Source organism: Serinus canaria, chromosome 2, assembly GCF_022539315.1.
Source record: "Serinus canaria isolate serCan28SL12 chromosome 2, serCan2020, whole genome shotgun sequence".
Classification (NCBI taxonomy): domain Eukaryota; kingdom Metazoa; phylum Chordata; class Aves; order Passeriformes; family Fringillidae; genus Serinus; species Serinus canaria.
The window spans coordinates 93,007,603-93,030,261 of NC_066315.1; the positions used below are offsets into that span (position 1 = coordinate 93,007,603).

The 22,659-nt window shown below is 42.0% G+C and overlaps 1 protein-coding gene across 2 annotated transcripts in view; it reads left to right on the forward strand.

The window, feature by feature from the left end:
• The window catches only part of ZNF516 (zinc finger protein 516), a 101,099-nt gene extending 82,479 nt beyond the window's left edge, over positions 1–18,620 (forward strand). The window contains exons 3-6 of one of the 2 annotated variants that reach the window (XM_050970874.1): positions 1,755–3,212; positions 8,078–8,182; positions 9,090–9,157; positions 15,638–15,839. In XM_050970874.1, the coding sequence (XP_050826831.1) occupies positions 1,755–3,212; positions 8,078–8,182; positions 9,090–9,157; positions 15,638–15,697 (1,691 nt within the window). In that variant the 3' untranslated portion in view covers positions 15,698–15,839. Of the gene's footprint in view, positions 1–1,754; positions 3,213–8,077; positions 8,183–9,089; positions 9,158–15,637 lie in introns of both variants that reach the window. The other variant, XM_050970873.1, reaches the window with a different exon arrangement.
• Positions 18,621–22,659: the final 4,039 nt, after the last annotated feature.

The window sequence follows — 22,659 nt, forward strand, 5'->3', positions numbered from 1 at the left end:
CAGCCACTCCTTGTGATCATAAAGAGAAGCCTTAAAATCTTATTTAAGAGCACTAGTATTTTGAGCTTTGACAGATACACTTTGAAAACAGCGCAGATGCGCAGTGTCAGATTTCACTGCTGCATGCAGTGTCTTTGTTTCAAACTGTAAATTTGGCTAGTGGTGCTGGGCATGTGCTTTCCCAAAACCTTGTTGCCTGCAACACAGGAAAAGCAAGTTTCTGCGTTGTGGGGATTTTTTTCCCTCTGAATATACCCCCTTGGAGAGTTCGAAAGGAAAATGATCTTAGCAGAGTGAGCATTCAGCCCTGCCAGGCTGCAAACCTATGGGTTATTTTTAACCTAATTACCTCGAATTAAACAAAAGCTTAAGAATGTTTTTGCTTGAATTGAAGGTGAGGCTGAGTAGGCTTTATGTGCAGAGCAGCTCCAGCCAACAGCGTGGCTCTTCCATTGCAGAATAATGCCCGTGGCAGTGCCCTGCGCTAACGAAAGGCGCTTGCTTCTCTGAAGGGCTGGCTTCTCTGAGCTGATGTGAGAGATGTGCAACTCTAGAGCAGTTCACTCCTTTCCCCTTCTCACCCCTCCTGTGGATGTGTGATCATTTTGGACTGGTGGCATTTTAGATGGAGCACGCTCTCCTTATACTTGCCTGGCAGTGGCTCATTAACTGCGCGTTAATTGAAACTGAAAGTTTGTCAGATGATTCAATTCAGTTACATGCTAAATGGATTCAGTGCAGTAAGCATTACTGCTGTGATGAAAATCTCTGTGGAATTGATCTGTGAACTGATTTAAAGGGATTCATTGGCTTCATCAGTGGCTCTCAGAGGTCAGCATTGGGAGAGCAAGCAGATGTAGCCACACTCCCAGCAAAACAGTTCCTACTCTTCTCTTTCACCCTAAACAGTTTTAATTACTGGCCAGTATGCTCCCTTTCCAGGACATATGTTAGGTGGATAAATTTACTCTGGAGAGCTGAGAAGTGAAAAAGAAGATGAGGAAAATCAAAAATAGGTTTGGAATTCTGTAATCTAAATGGCTGAAATGTAGGATTCTTATCTTCCTGTATATTGAGCAGTCACAAAGTTTTCCTAAAGTTTGACTCAAACATAAACATATGTTATTAAAAAAAAAATTAAAGAAACCAGAAGAAAAATATCTGTTTTAAACAAAAGGACAGAAAATTCAAAATTTACATCCTCTATAACTCATCTTTTATACTTGGCCACTGCAAAAGTCTCCCTTAAGTGGGCAATTTATTCTGTATGCTATACCTGCTTATATGGTTGGTTTCCGTGTGGAGCCAATTTTTATTGCTGAGTTATAAACCCTTTGAAAATAGGGGCTTGTAATGGAAGCGCTGACAGACCTTTAACTAGGTTAGTTTTATCTGGCTCCATTATCTTTGCTTTTGTTAAAGCATTAAATGGTTGCAGATTTGTTTATTTTTCTCACAGTCCCAGAATTTTAACATGGATATGTTATTGAATTGTTTTTTCTTCAAAATGTCATGAACACGCAGTACTAGAGAGTTTATTCAGCCTACACAGCCAACAGTCATCTTTAAAAGTAAATCGAACTGTTGTGTCTTATTTCAAGATTTTCTTGCTCATACAGTACATTTGGTCTGTAGCACATCATTACCATAGTAATACCAAAATTTGTTCTCTTCTAATCTTGAATTCTTCTCTGTCTTTTGGGCTCCTTTCTGTGTAGAATGACAACGATGTTTTTTTTGTTTCTCCCATTCAGATGGAAAGCCATACCACTGCAACTTCCCTGAAGAGGAAACCCCAATGATAACATCTCAGTTGGATGAACTCCCAAAGCTGGGAGGCCGCAATGCCAGAGAGAATGAAGCCAGGGAATCTAAACCAGAGATTCCTGCTCTGGTCTCAGCACTGGAGAGTGTCATCAAGGAACCCTTTTCAAAATACCAAGGTCCTGCAGACATAAAGATGCCAGTATTTCATCACAGCCAAGGGCTTCCTTGCTCCAGTCACATTGCTAGCTTTCCTTCGGGAGTGGGCCAGACATCTTTAGACATGGTCATGGACTTGAAAACATCACTTGAAGTGCAGGCTAGTCGTGCTAGAGAAAATTTGCTAGACTTGCACAGGGAGCATCCTCTGATAGAAAAAGGTGCTGAAGCTCTAGAGGTAGCTCCACTCGATTTGAGTGAAAAATCAACAAGGGATAATTCATGCAATAAATATCTGAATACATCCTTGCAGGCTGCTTTAATTGTCTACCCGTGTCCTTTCTGCAGTCACAAGACCTACTACCCTGAAGTCCTGTGGATGCACAAAAGAATTTTGCACAAAATCAACTGTAACTCGATGGTACCCCCGTGGGTTCAAATGAACGGATTCAAGAGTATTAAAACCAACCTGGTCTTTCTGGCCAGGAGCGGACGCACTGGCCCCCCTCCTGTTCTCGGTGGTAAGGAATGCCAGCCTTTGCCCATTGCCAGATTTACACGTACTCAAGTGCCAAGTGCGTTGCCAGGTTCCAAACCCAGCTCCCTTTCTGTCGGGATGGCTGCAAAGTCCGGGAGTGCGCATCCCTCAAAGGACAGTCACGCGCTCGGCCACTGTGCTTCACGTGTGTCAGGCCTGGATGGGTACAGACAGCCCAAGTTAAACCATTCCCAGGAGCAGTACAGCATAGCAGCGCAACAAAAAAGCAAATACGAAGCAAATTCCAAACTCCCGCAAATGGGAACCTATGGCAGAAGCGTAACCCCTACTCAAACAGTCATATCCAGGCCTAGCACGCAGCCCACCAACAGTAAGCAAGTGGTTCCCCAAGGAAGTCCTGCTTTTGCCTCTCCAGGTAAGCACTGTGCATCCGACTCCATGAAGGCCAAGTACACCCCCCCACTGCAGTACCATCCCCTGTGTAAGAGCGAGCAGTACCCTAAACATGAAGAGCTGTCCGTGCCTCAGAGGGAGCCTCACGTGAAGGCTGGAAATGAGATGAGGACATTGGCGAACTGCACGGCAGGAGCGCGAGCCAGTCCAGTGCTGCAGCCTCAGCCTGGTGCCGTGGGAGTTCCTCCGGCTTTACACTCCAGCAAACAGGATCTGGGATTAGATGGGCATGAGAAACATTTGGACATTTTAAATATCTTTAAAACGTACATTCCAAAGGACCTTGCTTCACTGTACCAAACCTGTGGTGCCAACAGCCCTGTCCTAGATCACACAGGTAAGATTTTAACAAGCCTTTCCATTGCTGAGGACGTAGCTTGTTTGTTCCTTCTTTGCTCACAACCATGACATGCTGTTTCCCAGTTTTTTCCTTCTCTGCCTTTAACAGTTAGGATTACAAGTTCACTGTTTTTATCATTGCTGGATAGGCTTGAATAGGTTTGTTTACTTCTCTCTTAACATTGCAGCGTCCCCCCTTGTGCACTGTGTGACATTTCTGTCGCAGGTTAAATGTATCTGGTTCCACCTGGAGTACTGCTGTTCCTTTGTCCTCTTGCTTCAAGCAGGCTAGAGTTACACAGATGTGCTGTCACAGGAAGATCCCCCTGATATGCTGGTGCTGGCACACATCATCATCTTTTTGCTTCAGGCAAAATAAACATCCTCTGGGGCTTATCTGTGATGTTATTTTGGAGGTTTTGTTCAATTTTGTCTGCAAACAAGTCTTCCAGCAACACAGAGGGATAATCGCTTGTCAGTGTCCTTTGTCTTTCTTGACAAAAGTCTTAAGATCTTCCTTGTCCATATCAAAAGCTACTAAGTATTTTTCAAATTAGTCTTTTGATCTTTTTTTATGCTTATAATTAAAAAGAGGTAGAACTGAACATGTGCCTGCTTTTTCACATAAGCAGAAAAATCAGTTGTGCAAATAGCCAGTTTAAAAGTTTAGGGACTAAAAACTTTCCAGCGGCCGTATAAATAAAAATACACCTACGTATTTGCATTTGAAACCATACTCTTCTGATGATCTGCCAGAATTAGTTTGTCTCAGTGGAAACTGAAAATCACACTGGTTGTTTACATATGAGTTGTGTGTGTGTCTGTAGGGGAGGAGAATTGGAGCCTTAGTTTCACCTCTTACCACTTGTAAACCATGCTACTTTTTATACCCTTCTCTTTGCAGAAGTCGTGCAAATGAACTCCTCATGAAAAGAGCACGCATTCTGGGCTGGTGTTCTGGTGACCTCCCTTGACATAATACCCTCTGTTTTGTCAAAAGTATGTGTTAAATGGAGCTTTTGCAAGTATACAAAATCCAGAACCCTGGGAAGCTGTTAGTCTTAAGGACAGCTGTGGTCTAGTGCCCAGAAGGTGTGTGCAAGTTGAGGCAAGGAAGGAGCCCAGAGTGTTAAGTCAGGTCTTGGTGGAATGGCCTTTTGGAGGAGGCAGGAGGCAGAATCTGCCTGACATAGGCCATGAGTGAGTGGCACCTTTCAGCCACCTCCATTTTCAGTTCTTCTCAGTCACTCCGAAGGTGCTGCTGTGTAGGAGCCCGTTATTTATCGAGCAGATCATTTCACAGGAGCTTAGGGCTTGTGTGGTGGTTGCAACTAACATCAGGCTCCTGGGTTTTGTTAAGGAAGCAGAGTGGTACAAAAGTGTTTCAGACACATGCTTAGTGAAACTTCTGAAACTACAGTTTCAGTGTTCCTTGGGGGTTTTTTTGTCCAGTCGGCTTTGCTTTCACCATCCCATTGGATTGTTGTCTAAAGTTTCTCCCTGCCTGCTTCCTGCTCTAAGTACCAGTTAATTGTACCACCCCCAACTTGGGGTACCTTCGCATGGGTGCCCTCCTTGATGTTATTTAATAGTACATTGTGTCAGCCTGCTCAGAGAAATCTTACTGATCCAGTGAGCTCCCAGCCACGTTAGGAGAGATAAGAGAAAAACAGTAAAAGCTAGGAAATACAAGATGACTTAGTAAAGGCAAGGACCAGAAAATTCATGATGACTTTCGGAACAAAGTAAAATAGGGGCAGGGTTTCTAAAGAGGTCTCTGTTTACCTGCCTTTTAAAAGAGGGATTTTATTGCCAAAATGTTTTTGCTGGGCAGTGATTTCTAGAGACGCTGTAACTGGGAGTTATTTAGTGCCCATCTCTGCTTTGAAACCTCTTCTTTCATTCCAAGTGTTTTACAGCAATCAAGTTTTCAGAATTTGAAGCCTCTTTTTTTTTAAGTGTAGCTTGTCTTCATTTTATATACAACTTCCAGGTTGCTGATGTTTCTCCAAACCAATTGGCATGACGGCTGTTTTTCATAGCACTCAAATAAAAAGCTGCTTCAGGCAAAAGGAACGAGATCCTACCAACTGCAAACAGAGGAGGGTAATTGAACTTCATCTGAAATAACATATGGATCTAGATAGGCTGAGTCCTCTGAGTCAGTATGCATCATCCTATTTAGCTTTAATACTGTAATGTGAATATGGCAATTATGACATAAAGGACATAAAAAAATCAGGATTATGTATACTATTTGTCATGGATTTTCCCCTCAGTTGAATATTCCCAATAGACTTTCCTTGGGGTTTTTGGTATATGATGTCATCTTGCATCACACCAGATTATTTTAGTGTGTGGTAGTACAGTGTTCAACTTTTGAGTGGCCGCATTTGTTTTTGGGATCCTTTCTTTGATGTTTGTGCTTGTTCCAGTGTGTCCTTGGAAAAGAGTTGTTGTGTGTACTGCTGTGATACAGCTGCAAACATGAAGCTTTCTGTGCTAGGCTAGGTTTGTTTCACACTTCCCAGTCTTCTGAAATGCCTGTGGAGAGAATCTTACTGTTACATTTAATAGAGGTAATTTATTTTATTCATGCCATTTATATATTGGGAAAGGCTGGGTTATGGCAGCAGATGCGCTCTTTCTTCGGGCCTCCTTTGAGACCAGCTTTGAGCATGGATTTCACAGGAGCTCCCATTCACACAGTGGTGTTCCTTTACCTGAATTATCGAACACCTGTAGTCATCCATGCCTTTTGTTCATCTAGAGGATAACCTGAGTGATGACTCACGCCCATGGCTCAAACCTCTGAACTATCAAAAGCCTTCTGGTGCTGCCTGGGAAATGCAACAATGGCAAATACACCTGGAAACAATCAATTTTTTCCACCTGCTTATTGAATAACTCCCATAAAGTGAGTGATAGGGAGGGTTTAGGTGGAAGTCTTAACCCACTCATCCTTGGTGTTTGTACATTGGTATATAAACAGCATGATCAACCTTCCCTCATGGGTGGGAGAAGTGCTTCCATGAAGGCTGGTGGATCAGATTGGTGATGGCTGCTGAGATAAGTGTATTCCCCTTCAACAGAAGGAAACGTGGGTAACAGAGGGATTAAATGTCTTTCCAGAGGTGTCAGAACCATGACCTGAGGAACCCAGCTCTGCTGGGCCTCACAAAGCTGCTCTGCCAGTTCCTGCCTGTCCAGCAGTCATCATGGCACTCCTGCAAAGGCCACAACTGGTTCCTCCACACACTTCCCTCTTTGCTTTCCAGCTTGCAGCTGCAGTCTGGGCAGTGAAGAGAGCAATGCTCCTAACAGCTCAGAAATCCAGCTTTAATCCTGACTTCCTTACTAGGCAAACCCATCCCGTTACAGTTGAGTAAGGTTCTCATAGATGCTTAGAACACTTACTTGATTTTTAAAAATTTTTTTGGTAGGGATTTTTTTTTCCCTAGTTTGTTTGTTTGTTTGTTTGTTTGTTTGTTTGGGTTTTTTCCTGTGTATACCTGATTTGGATTTTTCCCTAAATCATGATCTTGTATTTGACGGTCAGAAACTTAATTTTGTGAGTGAGTATTCAGGTGCATTATGCAGACTGTGCTGCCATCTGCAGGAGGTGCTATTATAAAGGAAGAAAACAATCTGTGAGTGGGATGTTTGTTTGGAGTTTTTTTTTTTGCAGCAAGACATTTCTTTGCAGTATATGGTCTGGTGAAGCATCCCAGGTTGCTTGGTGTCATACTAGAAGAGTAAATGGCAGCTGTCTCCTTCTCTGTTCATTTTCAGGTGCAGCATCCATATTTTGGATTAATTTTGTGGCATCCTGCTGTTGATTTTTCAGTTGTGTGGGGGTTTTTTGTTGCCACTTTCTTTCTCTCAATTTTATTCTTTTTAAATTCTATAGCTGGGGGGAGGGGGGAATATGAAAGAAAAACTGAAACTTCACTTCTGCTGACATCCCTCTCGAATTTCTTTAAAAGCCAAAGTATTCCAGTGGCAGATGGAAACATCAGCTCTTTTCTTCCAAAGAGAGTGTTTTACCAAAATAGAAAAGATAATGTTCAAACATTTTTTTTAAATAATAAAAAAGCCCAATAAAAGTCAAATGTGTCTTTTTTGATCAGCAGCAAAAAGACATAGACCAGCCCTTTAAGTCAGATGCTGTAAACTGACCTTTGGAGAAAAAGGAGAGGTTTGAGCGGTTTTCCACAAATGCTAATGGCCTAGAAAACATGTTTACCCAGGGCTGGGGGAAGGCTGCTGTGCTGCTACCAGCTCAAAATGTCCGGAATGACACTTTCATTCACAGATGTCTTTCGTCTGTGCCTCAGAGGTCCGGGGTCAGAGCAGCACCGGCAGGCAGGTAGGCAGGGGCGAAAGGTTTGATCAGTCTGCGATGGCTGCGCTCGCTCTGCATTTGTCTCTGAGGTATTGCCGCCTGCGGGGGACAGTCGGGCTCTGGTCCTACTCACTTCCTATTATCCATGTGACTTGTCTCCGCCACGCTGGAGTCACTTTGATTTGCCTGATGTACTGCTTGACAAAGCTGGGTGATGGCTGAGAAGTGGATCCAGCTGCTCTGAAAAGCGCACACCTGACATGCCAGTCCTGGTGCGGGCACATCATGGGGAGCATTTTTTAATTCAATGTAATTTATGCATTCTTGCAGTCCTGTGTGTGCCTGGCCTGTCAGCCAGTGCCTAGATGAAGGCTGACAGTTGTCATCGAGGGCCTGAAGGTAGCCTCACATAATGACACATTAGACATACTAATGATGTTTTCTTCTGGCATAATGTTTTCTTCTCAACTTTTCTCTCTCCTCTCCCCCCCCCTTCCCTCCCTCTCTCCTGACTACAGGGATGCTCAGGACACAAACACGCCAAGGAGACTGTGTCTGCAGAGAATGTGGAAAATGCTTTACCCAACCCAGCCACCTCAGGACTCATCAGAGGTCCCACACAGGTATCTTTTCACACTCGGTCTTGCTTTCTCCATTTCCCGCTTGCCTGCTTTCAGATTCAGCTAGCAAAATGCCAAGAATTATGTTTCAAGTACCATGTTAACCTAAGTAATTCCACTACCTAAATCTAATAGACATGTTTTTTATTTTTATGACTATTGCTCTTGTTCTCCAAATATTGCTTACCTGATCCCTGCCCGAACTCCATAAAATTGCAATGCATTTAAGATAAGTCTGTTTGCAAATGTTTTATTTTAATTAGAGAGTAGGGTACTCAGAAATGAATATGCTAATGAATTCTGTTGCCACCAGCACAAATTGAAATCAAAGTACCCCTTTCAGCACAACATAAGGCTTTGTTTTGCCTCATCGTTGCATTTGACAGGAACATTTTTGTGGGAAGCGAGATTTTCCCTCAGACTGGTCAGCCCTAAAATGGGAAATCCCTATCAGCCTTTTTTAACCTGACACGGTCTGTGGTTGAGACTGGAGGACACTGAAGCCACCAGTGTCATGAGCCCTCCTGAGCATTGCATGAGACAGTGAGAGTAGCAGGTTCCCCCTCAAAAGTGTGAATGATGCATACATAAGCCAGTCTGATGCAAAATGACAGAAGCCAAATGGTAAGTAATGCAAGAAGAGGGTCCCTTTACACATACACTGATAATTAATGTTGTCAGTGATTGCTTTCTTCAGCGCTGAAGTCTGAATTAAAAAGGGCAGTGGCCCTAGGCTGCCATTAGCACACTCTCTTACAGTAAGTGTTACGGTAAATTGGTATTTTCCGGCCACAGGCTAGTAGCTGGTGTCTTTTTTTGAACGTGGTTAATCTGTAATGGTCTCAAATAATGTACACACACTAACGAAGCTTGAATGTTCATCTGTTAACAAGCCCCCTTGTTCCCACAGTGGTATTTGAGTCTAATGGACTCCGAGGTACTGAAGTTCACACCACCTCTGCAGATGCCCCAAAACAAGTATGTTTTACAATTAATTGGGTGTTTGGGTTTTAATGTGGTAGCTGGGAAAAAATTGCACACTGATACTCATCACTAAAGCACTGACTGTTTTATTACGTGTATAAATAATAATGGTATTGCTTAATTTTTAGCTCTTAAAATTTTAAAGCATTTTATCAGAATCTGATATATAGAGAGTCAGTTAATTTTAAAGCAGGTAGTTAGTGTTTAAATAAACATGTTACTGGCTTACTTGGGGACCGGGTGGGATGGGGAACTCTGTAATGTGCACTGACGTGTAATAGTGAGATAGTACATGAAGAATTCCTGGAAATTTGCTTTTACAATTAACACGTTTTCTGCTGCAACAAGACAACTAATGTTTAGTCTGTATTTTTCTGAAGAGTATTTGCACCCTGATACCCAGTATCTGGCTTTGAAAAGCTCTCACCCACCAGTTTCCATGGACTCTGTTGGTGTGCTTTCCTGTTTCTAGTATACAGTTTCCTGTCTTAACACTTCTCAGAGCTCTGAATTATACCTGACAAAGCTGTTATGTACAAAATCATTAAACTGAATTTGTTTCGTGTATCTTACGTCATTGGAGAATAGTGTCATAGCCTGTACCTTGCCATTCAATTTGCAGCTTGGCAGGTTTCTTTCAGAGCACACCTTCTCATGGGCACTTCACTTCCATTGTGAAACTGCTTCCAGCATCACTCACTTTTCCTTTCATCCTCATTCTTAGCTTAATTTTTTACTATAGCAGCCCCTGTCCTCCAGTCTCTTACTAAGCTGTTGCAGGTGTTTTAGCCATGCTTAGAGAATGCATCTCATGCAACCCCAACATGATGAAGTTTAGGAATTGGTATCTACTTGTTGAGTAAACATTCTCACTGGGCACCACTGCACTGCCTAGTTCATATGCTGGACCCTTCATGAAGGTTCTTGGCACCTTCTCTGTGCCCTTGCATCTTTCTGGCCCAAAGGCTGCTTGAGAACCCAACCTCTGTCACAGGAGTGTCTGGATTGACACCAAGCCATAGGATTGGCCAACAATTCTCATAAAGTTTCCAAGATGGCATAGCACTTCAGATGTTGTTGTGGGGAGTGTTTGCTATGCTTTTTGGGACAGTGGCTGCAAAGTTATGTTGCAGTGTCTGCCTTATGATGCCTATGTGATGAAACTGTGCAGGGACACAGCTCTGAGTAACAGGGACACAGACACAGTCAGTGTAACAGAGTGAAACACTGCAGCTCTGCCAACTCGCCCAGCTAGTCTTTGGTTCTCATCAGTTTAGTAGCACAGATTTGTAAACCTAAGCATCTTGTAAAATGCCCTTTCATCTTTTCATGCTCATGGTTTTCTCTCATGTGCTGTTGAGATCACATTCTGAATGCATCTGGGCTTTCTTCTAGAAGACAATATGAGGTCAAATTTGGAAATACATTTCCAAAAAATGCTGGAATGGCCGTATCTGTCCAAAAAGAAACATCTGGACTCTCTTTGTAATTTGGGTTATATTACTGCACAATTAATTGACTCGTAATCTTGTCTTTGTAAACTATTGTCATGCCAAAATTTATTGACTGACTTCTTCCATGGCGAAGGTAGCTTGCTCTCTCTATCTGCCAGTCTGCCTTCAAAGCATTTGATGAAATTACAGCATCTCTCAGTACAGCAGAGCAGGGTTAGCTTCTTCAATGGCTTCATCTCGTGCCAGTCAGTATTTTTTCCACAGAAGTTGCAGTGTGATCCCTCCTGCACGAGATCGTTCCCTTTCTTTTGTCTTGTTTGCTCCTCGGTCTCAATTTGTCAGTGTCTGTGTCGGGGGGATTATTCAGTTGTCTGCTGTTTTGCTGGCTCTCGTGGCAGGCAGGCATTGTGCTGCCCCAGCAGACTCCACCTGCACAGTCCCTGGGCGTTACAGAGGGAATACTCTCATTTCCACAGGCAGCTGTGGGGGCCTTTAGAAGCACAGAAATGAGCTCTCAGTGAGAACGGTGCCTGCAGCATTCCGTTAACATTACCATTTCCCACTTTAGACGTTGTCACTCCATGTCTTCATTTCATTTCTTAATTGGGGACAGATCTATTCATGAGAGTTTAGGGTGTAAAGTCAGTTCAAGTTACAGAAGTGCCGTGCACATGCTCCGAGCAAGAAACAATAGTTACCTATATGGGAGTTTGAGAAGGGAAGAGGGTTTTTTTGATGTCAAGTGGAAATGATTCACTTTACATAATGTTTCCACCTCACAGGTAAAATAGCTTCCCCTGGGTAGTCTGCTAAAGAGTAAAAATATTAACATTAGTATTTCACGATTCCGCCATTCCCTTCTCTAGTCAGCCAGATCATCTCTAAAGGTTTCCTTCAGGAAACAGTGTTAGGTAGGGCTTTTAAAATCCCCAGCATGGTAGCTTACAGCAGGGCTATGTTGAATTGCAGTTTTATCACAGGATAATTTTAATTCTGCGTGTTAAAAATAGGTTCTGCAGCCAGGCTTTTTCAAAAATGAACCAGCTAAATCTATATTTAGGTGTCTAAATAAGAACCCTGTTTTAGGGTAGTGAACCACCAACAGGAGGTGCAGGTGTTCAGCATCTGTGAAAAGGAGGTTACCTAGAGGAGTGTGTAAAAAAAGATCAAACACACACAGTTTTGCTACTATTAGCACTGGGTTGTGTTTCATGCTTTGTTATCAGCACCAATGAAATATAAATGAAATGTAGGAAATAAGATGTTCATTCACAACATTATTTATTGTGGTTTCTTATTTCTACCTGAATGCTTTAAACGAAAAACCCAACCAAATGACATTTTTACATAAAATTAATTTCTCATGAACTTTGGAATATTTCCTACTCTTCTTTTTCTAAAGGACAAAAAATGCTCATTACATACCCCAAGTCAATACAATCTGTGCTAAGTCACATAGATTCTCTTGAAAAGCTGCCATATTAAACATATTGAATATTCTGAATATTTTTATAAATGCTAAATATCCCAGTATATACATAATTAAACTTGCTTATCCACAATGAATATGTATCTTAATTTAGAATACTCTTAGGCAGCATCCAGAGACACGATTTAGCAGGCATGAATTCGGGGAGTAGACTCCAATTGCACATACATGGCAAGACAAAAGCTGGCTCCCCTTCAGAAGGGGCCCTGCAACCACGTGTGTGTATCTCAAAGCAAAGCTCTCCTAAAGCGTGGGGTCATTTCAGAGGCACTGCCTGATGCTGCAGCCAGAAGCCCAATTCCCAGAGGTACAGGAGTCAGTCTGGAGCCTGCTTTTTCAGCGTGGTGACAGCAGTGGTGGCAGTTTCTGACGCGTACGCCGTGCGTTTTGACTCCTTCTGCGTTTTAAAGCCGTATAAAAACGTGGCCTGCTTTAGGAATGTAGTTTATGCTCTCTCAGTGTCAGTCAATACTCTCTAAAAATTTTAAGGGACAAGAAATCAGGTTTTCAAAAGGCCTGATTTCCTCATTAGTAATGAGGGAGAGCTCTCTCCAACTGAGTGTATATGTGCGTGAACCATATTTGCAGCTCTGGAGGCAGAGACACCAAGTTCTCCATCTTCTGTGTGAGTGAAACAAGGAAAATCCCCAAAACTCCAACCTTTGTCCTCTCCAGAAAAGCAGTCTTTTATTTACAGAAAATCAGTTAGAAGCTGCAGCCCATGGAAAAAACCCAGACTGTTTTGGGGTATCCTGAGTTCTCTGGCTGAAGCTTTTCCCTCACCAGAAGGCTGTGATCAGCCTTTTTTATGAAACAATTCTGGACACCCCAGTTTTTGGGCCTCATTCACTGAAAAGACAGGTGTGCAGTAGGTCCTGTACCTACTGTGTGACAAGGGTACTGCGTGACCCTTCATTAAGGGGTCCATAGACCTTTATTTTCTCCACTATCAGTATTTAAAAATATTTCTTGCAGCATTCAATACTTGAAACCACATAAATATGAATAGCTGGAGCTTGGGGGATAGAAAGATTGGAAAGAGCCATCAAGAAAACACTATATGAACCATCAAGAAAACACTATATACATGTCTATATGTGTGTTGTAAAGGAGCTTGGGGGAAAAGCTGGGGACATCTGTTACCTGTAATTTTTTTTATAGTCCAGCAACACTGGCTCTGCTTGTCCTAAAGCAACTTTACAGAGAAAGGGAGGAGGCAAAAAACCATAACCCAGATTAAAAAGTTATTTAAACTATTGGCTTCTGAGTTTGGCTGGTTTAGGTTTTCTTGCACTCAAAATTCTAATACTGTCTGTTAGAAGTCCTATTTATGACATTTGTTCATATGAAATGTCTTGCCCCAGTTCCTTGCAGAGTTTCTTCCAAAGATCATGATTAATAGTTCAGTCCTCATTATTGCAAATGTTATTTTTAAATAGTTATTCTGAGAACAAGAATTCCATTAATCAAAATAATAGATAATGAACAAATAAATGGCAACCTAATTTGTCTCGTTCATACATATGGAGATTATAATGCAAACAATCAAGGAACCATGGAGGCTGCTGTACTGGCATCTGAGTAATATGCATGTGCTGTACGTCTGTTACTTTGTGAGCATTAGAGACAGAATTTGGAGCTGTGCTTCTTGTCCCAACAATTGTCCCTTGCCAGCAAACTGCAGTGGTGTTTGTGCTCCTTGCAGTTTACTTCAGTGTCATGCAGTGATCTGTCTCCAGCGTATTAACATGCACACAAACTGGGTTTTTCCTGTTAACTGGGAAAAACCCTGGAAGTTGCTGTGATAGCAGCTTTTGTCATGGAAGCTGTAGGTTTCATATAGAGATCTGCTGCTTTTCACTGAAAGAAAGCCTACTTTTTAAAAAGGAAAACCTTTTTATTTCAGGAAGAACTCAATCCAACTCTGTTTCAGTTGGTTCAAAATGTGACACTACTTAGGGATGGTGTGAGTACAGGCGGGTGAGCCCCTGGGTGATTTTGGCACAAGTGAAGCTCAGGTTCTGTTCACCAGTGAAACTGGGAGCACAGCTGTGCCTGAGAGGGGCCCAGCCACACAGCATCTCCAGCCCCTCTGCGCTGTTCTTGCAGGTGTGGGAAGGATGGATTGTCCATGTCCTGGATCCCTTGTGCTGTGCGGTCCATGACATCCAGGGCATGCCTTCACCACCTTGCAGGCCGTCCATCCCAGAAGAGGGCCCCTAATTACACCCCTTTTTCAGTTCCTGCCCAGGGAGAGTGGGGCAAGGGGCCTGCCATCCCTCCCTTCCTCTTCCCTCCCTCCTCCCCAGCCCCGTGAAGCTCTGCCGTGCTCCCCCGAGTACGTGGAGCCGGTTCGATACGAGGCGTTCCGGTGATGAATGCCTCCTGCCGGAATTGTGGCTGTGTCTCTCAGGCATGATGCAGCCGCGCAAAAATGTAAAGCATCTTTCTTAGTTTACTGCGGGAAATTCAGCATCCAACTAAGGAAGTTTTATCACATCTCTCATTCAGTTACTGTTTCCTACATTTCAAATATACTGCAGTCTGTACAGCAGCTTTTTTTTTCTTTAATTTTGTTGCAAATCTTTCCGACTTAAAACCAAACTTTGACTGGTAAATGTCATGAATCTCGGGCCAGGTTTAATTAGGAATTTTCTAAATCTATTAACAAAAGAGATGCACTTAATACATTATGTCAACCAGAGCTGGGCTTTCTTTAGCTATTTCAAGGGCTGCCATAGGCACAGCTTGAAACTTGCTTGGATTATACATGGGTGCTCTATTTTATGTTGCATTAATTTAAAATGGTCTGTTTCACTTCATCAAGACTTTAGCTTAAGGATAATGCATTTATGTAAGATTAATCTTGCCATGTTGTTTTAGGATCAGGATTGTAAACTGCATTGTTCCGACAGTGATGTTCTGAATGTCATTTTAAAGCTTTTCTTGGGAGCTGCAGGCTCCCACTTATTCATGATGTTATCTTTAATTTCACTTGATTTTAGAATATCCCTGCTATTTTTTTTTCAAAGTGGTAATTATTCATTAAAATTGTCTAAGAAAATAAAAGGAAGATGACAAGGAGGGAAAAAAGCCACCTTAGCATTTGACAGACCTGCAGAAGAATTAAGTTTTTCTTCATTTAGCTGCTTCTGTGACCTCAAACTTCAGCCTTTTTTTTGAAACACTGATCTAGTTGTGAATCCCTTGTTGGCTAGCACGTAATTTCCACTTTTTGGAGGCCCCTTCCTTCCCTTCTTGTTCTCAGCCTTCTCTGAGCTGCTCCGCCAGGTCCTGTTACTTCTTGTTCTAGTCCATCTTTATATGGGACTTTATATGGGTCTGAAACGCTTTGCTCTTGGTGGAGATGCATAAAAAAAAACCCAAACCCCAAAGTGTTCTCATGTGGTGGGTCAAGATGAATGTACATGATGCTAATAAAGGGTAACGAATGCCAGCAGAACTTGCTGGAGGGTCGTGCCTGGGAGCAGGGCTGAGAATGAGCTTTTCCCCGTGTTGTCCTTCTTGCAGGGCAGAGACCACGGCAGCGCAGAGGTCACCCACATGCTGCATCTCCGGAAGGGAACCTAGATCCCAGGCGGAGGAGCCCCGGCAGCCCCCGCGCTCCAGAGCATCCCCCTGCCAGCCACGGCCGCACCCGGAGCGGCTGCGCGGGGCTGGGAGCAGCGCTCTGCCAGGAGGGGGGTGCCTCCGTGCTGTTAATCATCTTAAAACAAATGAAGATGCTACACAAGATATATATAAATTGACGTACTAATCAGTCCCATGGTTCCTTATTTCCTTTATAATAAACAGTGGAGTTGGCAAGCACTGTGGCGGCACAAGGCATCTATATTAATCAAGAGAAGTTTGAGACACTGGAAAAATTAAACTTTATGTGATTTGGACAGCATGAAGAAGTTAAGCACTGTAACAAAAACCTCCCTGATGCTCACAATGACTATTTGATACATTTGAAAAACAGCAGTGGATTCGAGGGCTGGAGAAGTATTAATTAATGAAACTGCCACTGCCTGTCATGCTGAAAAGCAAATTAAAAAAATAAAACCAACAACAGTGAGAGGAAGAGTGGGGGATGCAGGGCAAAGGTGGCATTCGGTGCTGAGAAGGCAATGCTTGATGAAGGATTAAAGGGACTAAAGAGAAAGACCGTCATTCTGCAATGGTTTGTTTCATTACAGTTTGGGGACCACTTGCATTTCTAGTGCTCTTGCTCTTGACTGCGCACCATTAATAGTATGTGAATATGGAAATTGAAACACATCCCGAGAAATGCTTCTATTCTGCTTTGGAAAAGAAAAGCTAGTTGAACACTAAGACAAAAGCCAGGCTTCTGTGTTTTACTCTCAGGACCTTTTTTTTGTAACAGGGCTACTTTCTTCAACCTGTTCACAAAGGAAGTCTTCACTTAATGAAAAATAAAAAGGAGAAAATAAAGCATTCAGCTGTCTAACACCGCTGATCTGTCTGTTTGGAAGAGAAAAGGTGTCACTGAATGGATTCAGGCACCCCTGGGGCCATAAGGTGTTCTCTGCTCCTGCCTTTGGTTCAGCAGACCAGCTGCTGCTCCTCCTTGGGCCCACTGAGGTTCTGGAAAGATGAAGAACTTCTTTTGTGGTGGCAGGTTAATGTTCATATAAATGTGTCATGTCTTGTACTTGGTGATCACTGGTGGTGTTAGGAAAAAAAAAAAAAAAGAAAAAAAAAGCTTTATATACCTCTTCTACAGTAACTCTTTAACTGCAAGTTTCAAGGTGGGGTTGTGGCACATAACAGGTTGTTAAACCATGCAGTGTAAGCAATTAAAAATGTATTCCACAGATATAAATATTTTCTTTTCTTATTGCTGTGACACTATGTGTGATGGTAATATTTCTGAAAGTTTCAGATTTTGCACATATAATTTTATGCATTATCAAAAGTTACTGCTGCCTTGAAAGAAAATGTTCTGTGAAAATTTTTGCAAAAGCTTTACTAGTTTGTTGTTTTTTTTAAATTGTAACATTTTGTAAAGGCAGGAAATGGAGTTAAAAAAACAACTAGCATGCTAAATATATTTTTCAAAAAAGCAATAATTTTACATGTACAGAAATGATGCTAACCTTTAATACAGTTGAGACCACAGTTTACTTCATACAGTAATGGGATAGTGCTGTTTTTGTAGAAATGAGCTTCTGACAAAAGATTTGTTAAAAAAAAAAAAAAGGCAGAAAAAAAATCTTAAAACGTGATCTTTCTGTTCTAACAGTTCTGTTCTAACAGGTGGGCAGGGGGGGGTTGCTTTTAAAAAAAAAAAAATCTACTCAGTAATTTGGGCTGGATACTACTTGTTACTTGTTTTGAATTACTTGACAAATTTTGTTACTTTGCAACACTTGCAACAATACAAATTAACTTTCTTACTTATTTTTTTTAAACTAGATTTTCCTTATGCTATTACACGAGATGTAAACCAGAATTCTCTGTAAGTCTCGGTGTAGTTAGGAATGTCTGTGCAAGTTCTTAAAAGTGATTGTAATTAACTGTTCTGTGGAGGTATTTTGAGGGAGGTCGCATAGACACATTCCATTGTACACCAAAAGAAAAAAGAGAAAAGTAAAATATTTTGCTGTGTTGCTTAATGATTATCATTTTGGGTTTGCACTAGCTTTCTCTTTGTTTTTGATTTTTTTCTAATTTCTTTTTTTTTCTTTTGTTTTGTTGCTTTTCTGAGTCATATTTTCCATGAGAGAAAATAATGGTGACAGTTCAGGAATGCAAAAAAGCTAGTTGCTTAACCTGTTTGTTTGTGGTTTAGTTATTAAAAACTCTTCTATACCCAAAATGGCACAAAAGTGTAGTGTACATTTGTAAATTCTCTCTTTTTTTAAATTGTGGTTTTTTTTGGCAAGCTGAATCTGAGTTAATATTTAGAGCTCTGAGTTAATATTTAGAGCCAAAATCTTCTTTCTGGAATTTTCTTTCCAAATTCTTGCCAGAGAAGCTAGTACTGTCACTGCCATTGCCAGGGTACTAATCAGCAAAGTTTACAATCATAATTTAGCTTCATGAAGAACAACAGTAGGGGAAATCAGTTTAAATAATTATATGCTGTGAATGGCACAGAAGTGAGATTTTCACTTAATTAAACAAGAAATAAGAGTGGGTGGGGGAAAACCAACCTTAAGGACCATCTGTTTTTGAAAGTGAACCCCACAATTTCTGGGTTTTTTTCTTTATCATTGTATTGTATTGATTTGTTATTTTAGTTAGACCATAGTATTTAAAATGAGTTGTGTTCTTATTTATTTAGTCAAATGGGCTTTGATCAGCTCTTTCAAGCAACGTGATAAGTTTTTTTGGCATGACACACTCCTGTAAAGCCCTTTTATGACTGTTACAGGGACTTTCTACTACCTCTACCAATCTACTGTTTCTTCTTCTTAACAGGTTTTTATGGTGTTGCAAGTCTAATGTAACTTAGACAATAAAGGGTTTGATTATCTACACTGCAGATTCTCAGTGTATCTGCCATCTCTCTCTCTCTCTCCCTTCCTCTCTCCCCCTCTCTCTCTGGTTTGTGTGTGGTTTATTCTAGCTAAAGTGTAGGAGATCTCTTTTATTATGGCTGAAGTGAATGACCACCAGAGTATTTTTGTATCCTGAATGTTGTGCACTGACCAAAAGTCCAACTTGGAGAAACTTTCTCCACAGGGCTAATCAGCTACATTGCCACCATCCTGCATTCTTGAAATTCCTTCTGTCAGAAATGCTGTGTGTAAATGGGTGCATTCTACTAAAAGTTAAGCCACTTGGAAAGCCAAGGCAGTTTTTAGGTTTGTATTTTAAAACCTCTTAAAAGTCCTTAGTGATAAACCTTAGCATAAATTGCTGCTCTGTCCTATCAAGGACTGAGCTTTAATGAAAACAACTTGAGTATTATCCTTCAGAAAACAGCATGTACTGGTAGGTGCAAAAGGTGGTTTGCTATTGACTGTAGGATACAAATTTCTCACTAGGGGGATTTCCAGGCACTGATGTCCTGCAGGTTTCATGGTAATCCCTGTAAATGTGTTGCTTTGTGGTGTTGTTTATCCTACTGGAGGTATCAGAGTGTGTGTGATGTTTGGAGCCAACAAAACGACAAAATCCTGTTTTTCTAGTGGGAGTGCATCCCTCCTGTTCACTCCTTCTCACACCTATAGAGTTCCTGACCAGGCCTGTGCTTGGTTTTGTTCTTCCTTGCCGTATTCCCATGCTGGGCTACCTCAAGTGTATCACAGTAGCTCCGTCAGGAGTGCTGGAATTCATTGACATAGGTGGGGATTTGTCCTTGAAAAACCAATGTGTCACAAGACCTGGAACAAAACAAGAGGTAACTTCTTCATTAGATTCTTAATACATGAAATATGTTGTATTATTGGGGGAAAGGTTGTGTTTCATGACAAGTCAAATTTCCCAGCCTCCCTGCAAGCCACTATTTTTAAGCCAGCAGTTCTGTGCAAAGCACCAAATTGCAGAGTCTTCTCCACCTGTGCTCTCTCCTTTCTCTTTTGCTGTGTTTGAGGACCCCACACTTCAGGGCAGTCCAGTGTCGGAGACAGAGCACAAGTGGATTCACTGAGAGCTTGCAGGTAGGAAACACCAGCCCCTCCCACTGTTTAGAGGGTATCACAAATGAAATGGAGTGTGTTGATACATAAAAAAAATTCCACTTTAGTTGTGTATTACAAATTACGAAATAATTATTTCTGTAGCAGCAAGTGGTGTAAAGCAGTTGAAGATAATTGAAAGCATAGACATGGTCCCCTGTTAGTTGCTTTCCATGGGACTCTGGGAATGCTGGCATTTTCAAGAGGGACTGGACCCATGTGATAACATCATTAGCTATCTCCAAGTATACAGGAGCTGTTACAGAGATATTTTGGCTTGGGTTTTTGGGATTTTTTCCCTCCTGGGTTTATTAATACTGCATTTGGAGGAAGAAAACCATAATCACCCCAAAACACTAGAAAAAAAATGCTCTTTTATTTGCGGTTGCTAGTCACAGAGTAAATAGTACATGGAAAAAATAAATCCATAAATGTTGGGTATAAGCAAGTATTTTCAAAGTGACCACCAGCTACTGATAAAAGTAAGGGATGCTTTTGCTAGTGAGAGAGGAAGGGACATGTTGTGGGTAGGAAGCAGGCACAGACCAGGGGTTTGTTTGGTTCCCAGCTCTATGGGTTGGAATAATGCAGTGGGTGTTGCTCACAGGGCCATAAGGAAGAGGAAGAAAGCCCATTAAAGATCAGTATGGGGCTAAGTTTGGACTATCTGAAATTGAAGTAGGTGGAAAGCAGTCTCTGAGGAAGGCTGAAGCTGAGAACAGGACCAAGGAGAGGCCAGAAGTGGAGTGAGAAGTTGAGAGGAGAATCACCATTGAGTGAAAATAGTGCCAAAAAAGGGCAGTTGTCTCCAACAATTTGGAGATGGAGCAGAAACTCTGAAACCTAACCAGAAGAGTTGTGTGCCTATTGCAGAAGGCTTCTGTTGAAATGAAAGAGAGGAGGAATGTGCAGACAGCTTCTGGGAAGATGGATAGGAAACTTCTGAAAATAAGCACATAATTTCATCTCAGTGAATCATCTTATTCTGCTAAAATGTTCTTAGGCTGAATGATGTTCTGACAGAAAATAAGGGAATGCCTTTTTTGATCTCTGTTTTCTTGACTGATGAGTGAATCAGAGGTGGAAGTATAATTAAGAGTAGTTGAGGGTGGACTGAAGGGTTTCTCCAGTACCTAAGGCATTCTGAGAAGCATATTGCTCTTCTAGAGAAACAAGGAGACTGATTAGCCCTAAGCAGGAAGGGGGGGGGAAAAAAAAGGCAGGCAAGAAAGCTCAGTGTTTTTAGCAGATGCTGAAGTGGAGCAATCCTTTGAGGATGCTAGAGGGTATATTCAGATAGCATTCTGTAATACAGAATGTTTTAAGATGCCTTGTACTATGTTGGATGAAAGAGCTGGAGATGCTTAAAGCTGTTAAGAAAAAATGTCCAACTCTAAAATGGCTTCAGACACTTGGCTCTTTCCTTTGTGAAATCCTTTGTACCTCAAATTCAAGTTGTTCAGGTGAGATTGGTGCAGATGGCTTGATTTGTTTGTTCCTGTGTCATCAGGTGAGTTACTTGTGAGGAATTCAGAAAATGTGAGTTGCCCATGTTCCCTTTCTGTAAGTGAAAATCTGTGCATGTCATCTTTCATCATCATCAACCCAAAATACCACAGGAACATCAGAAGGTTTTTCTCAGCAGAGAAAAATGATTTATTTATCTTCTAAATATTCATTGTTATGACATAAAATAAAAGGGACACTGGGTCTCCCGTTCATCTTACTCCCAGAATTCAGCTTATTTTTCTGGGACAGGGCAGTGTTGTGCTTTGCCTGGAACAATTCACAAGCCAGTGGTGGTTTCTGAGATCTACAAGTTGTTACAGAGTGCTGGAGCAGTGCTCCAATAAACATGGTTCTTCTGTGTGGGACTTCCCTTGGTGAAGGTAGATCACAAACCAAACCATTTCTTGCTTTTACCATGAGTTCTGACAAGAGTCATGCTGCTGCTGCAGGGACACTGGGTCTGTTCTTCCCCATGGGAGCCAGCAGTGGGAGGTCACAGCAGTCACCTCACCCACAGAAGACCATGGACATAAAATGATAACCAGTTTACTGGCTACTGTTTTCCCAAATTTTTCTTCCTTGAGTTCCTCTCCTGCTTCACAGAACATAGATGTGGGTGGTTGCTTGCACCACACAGGAGGTGATATCTCCAAAGCTGCAAAGCTGGGAAGAGTTTTCTGTTTACAAGAAGAACACATCAGGAGCTTGCCTAGTCCTGTCCCCTCTGCTGGGGTTTCCTACCTGCTTGTCCTGACAAATGGAAAATCAGTTGTGTGTCCATGCTCCTGATAGTGTGCAAAAGCCTGCTATGGATATGGGAATGATGGCTTTTCCCAAGAGGATTTTTTTTTTTTTTAAATATTGACAAGACTGGAGTGTCCTTGCTATTGAGTGTTGGACTGCATTGTTAGAGGGACAGGAGGAAGCTTAGTGCAGGTGTTGCATGAAGCACGTTTTTTATCTGTAGAAACCGTAGGTCTAGTGGTAGATTCTAGGGGCTCTTTACAAAGACAGATATTTGAAAATTTGCTAACAAGAAGGTGGAATTATGTGGACATTTGCTCAGGTCCTCAGTCTCTGGTTGCTTACCATCCCTGTGCCTTGAGAGAGGGCAAGGCTTCCTGCAGCCACTGGCCCTGGGCTGGCACTTGGCTGGTGGGGGGGACCTGTGCTTGCTGCTTGCCCAGCAGTGACACACGTGCATGGCTCTTCCTGGGCTCCCTCCCCTGACCTGCTTGCTTCCCAGCTCACAGCCACAAAAGGGAAGCTCTGCTCTCTGCTTTCTCACATCTCAGTGAGGACTGCAGGACCTTCCTGAGCTAGGTTGAGTGCAAGTGCTAGAATTAAATCCAGGCAGACCCAAGTGAAATTCCAGGGGGAAGGACAGGCAGT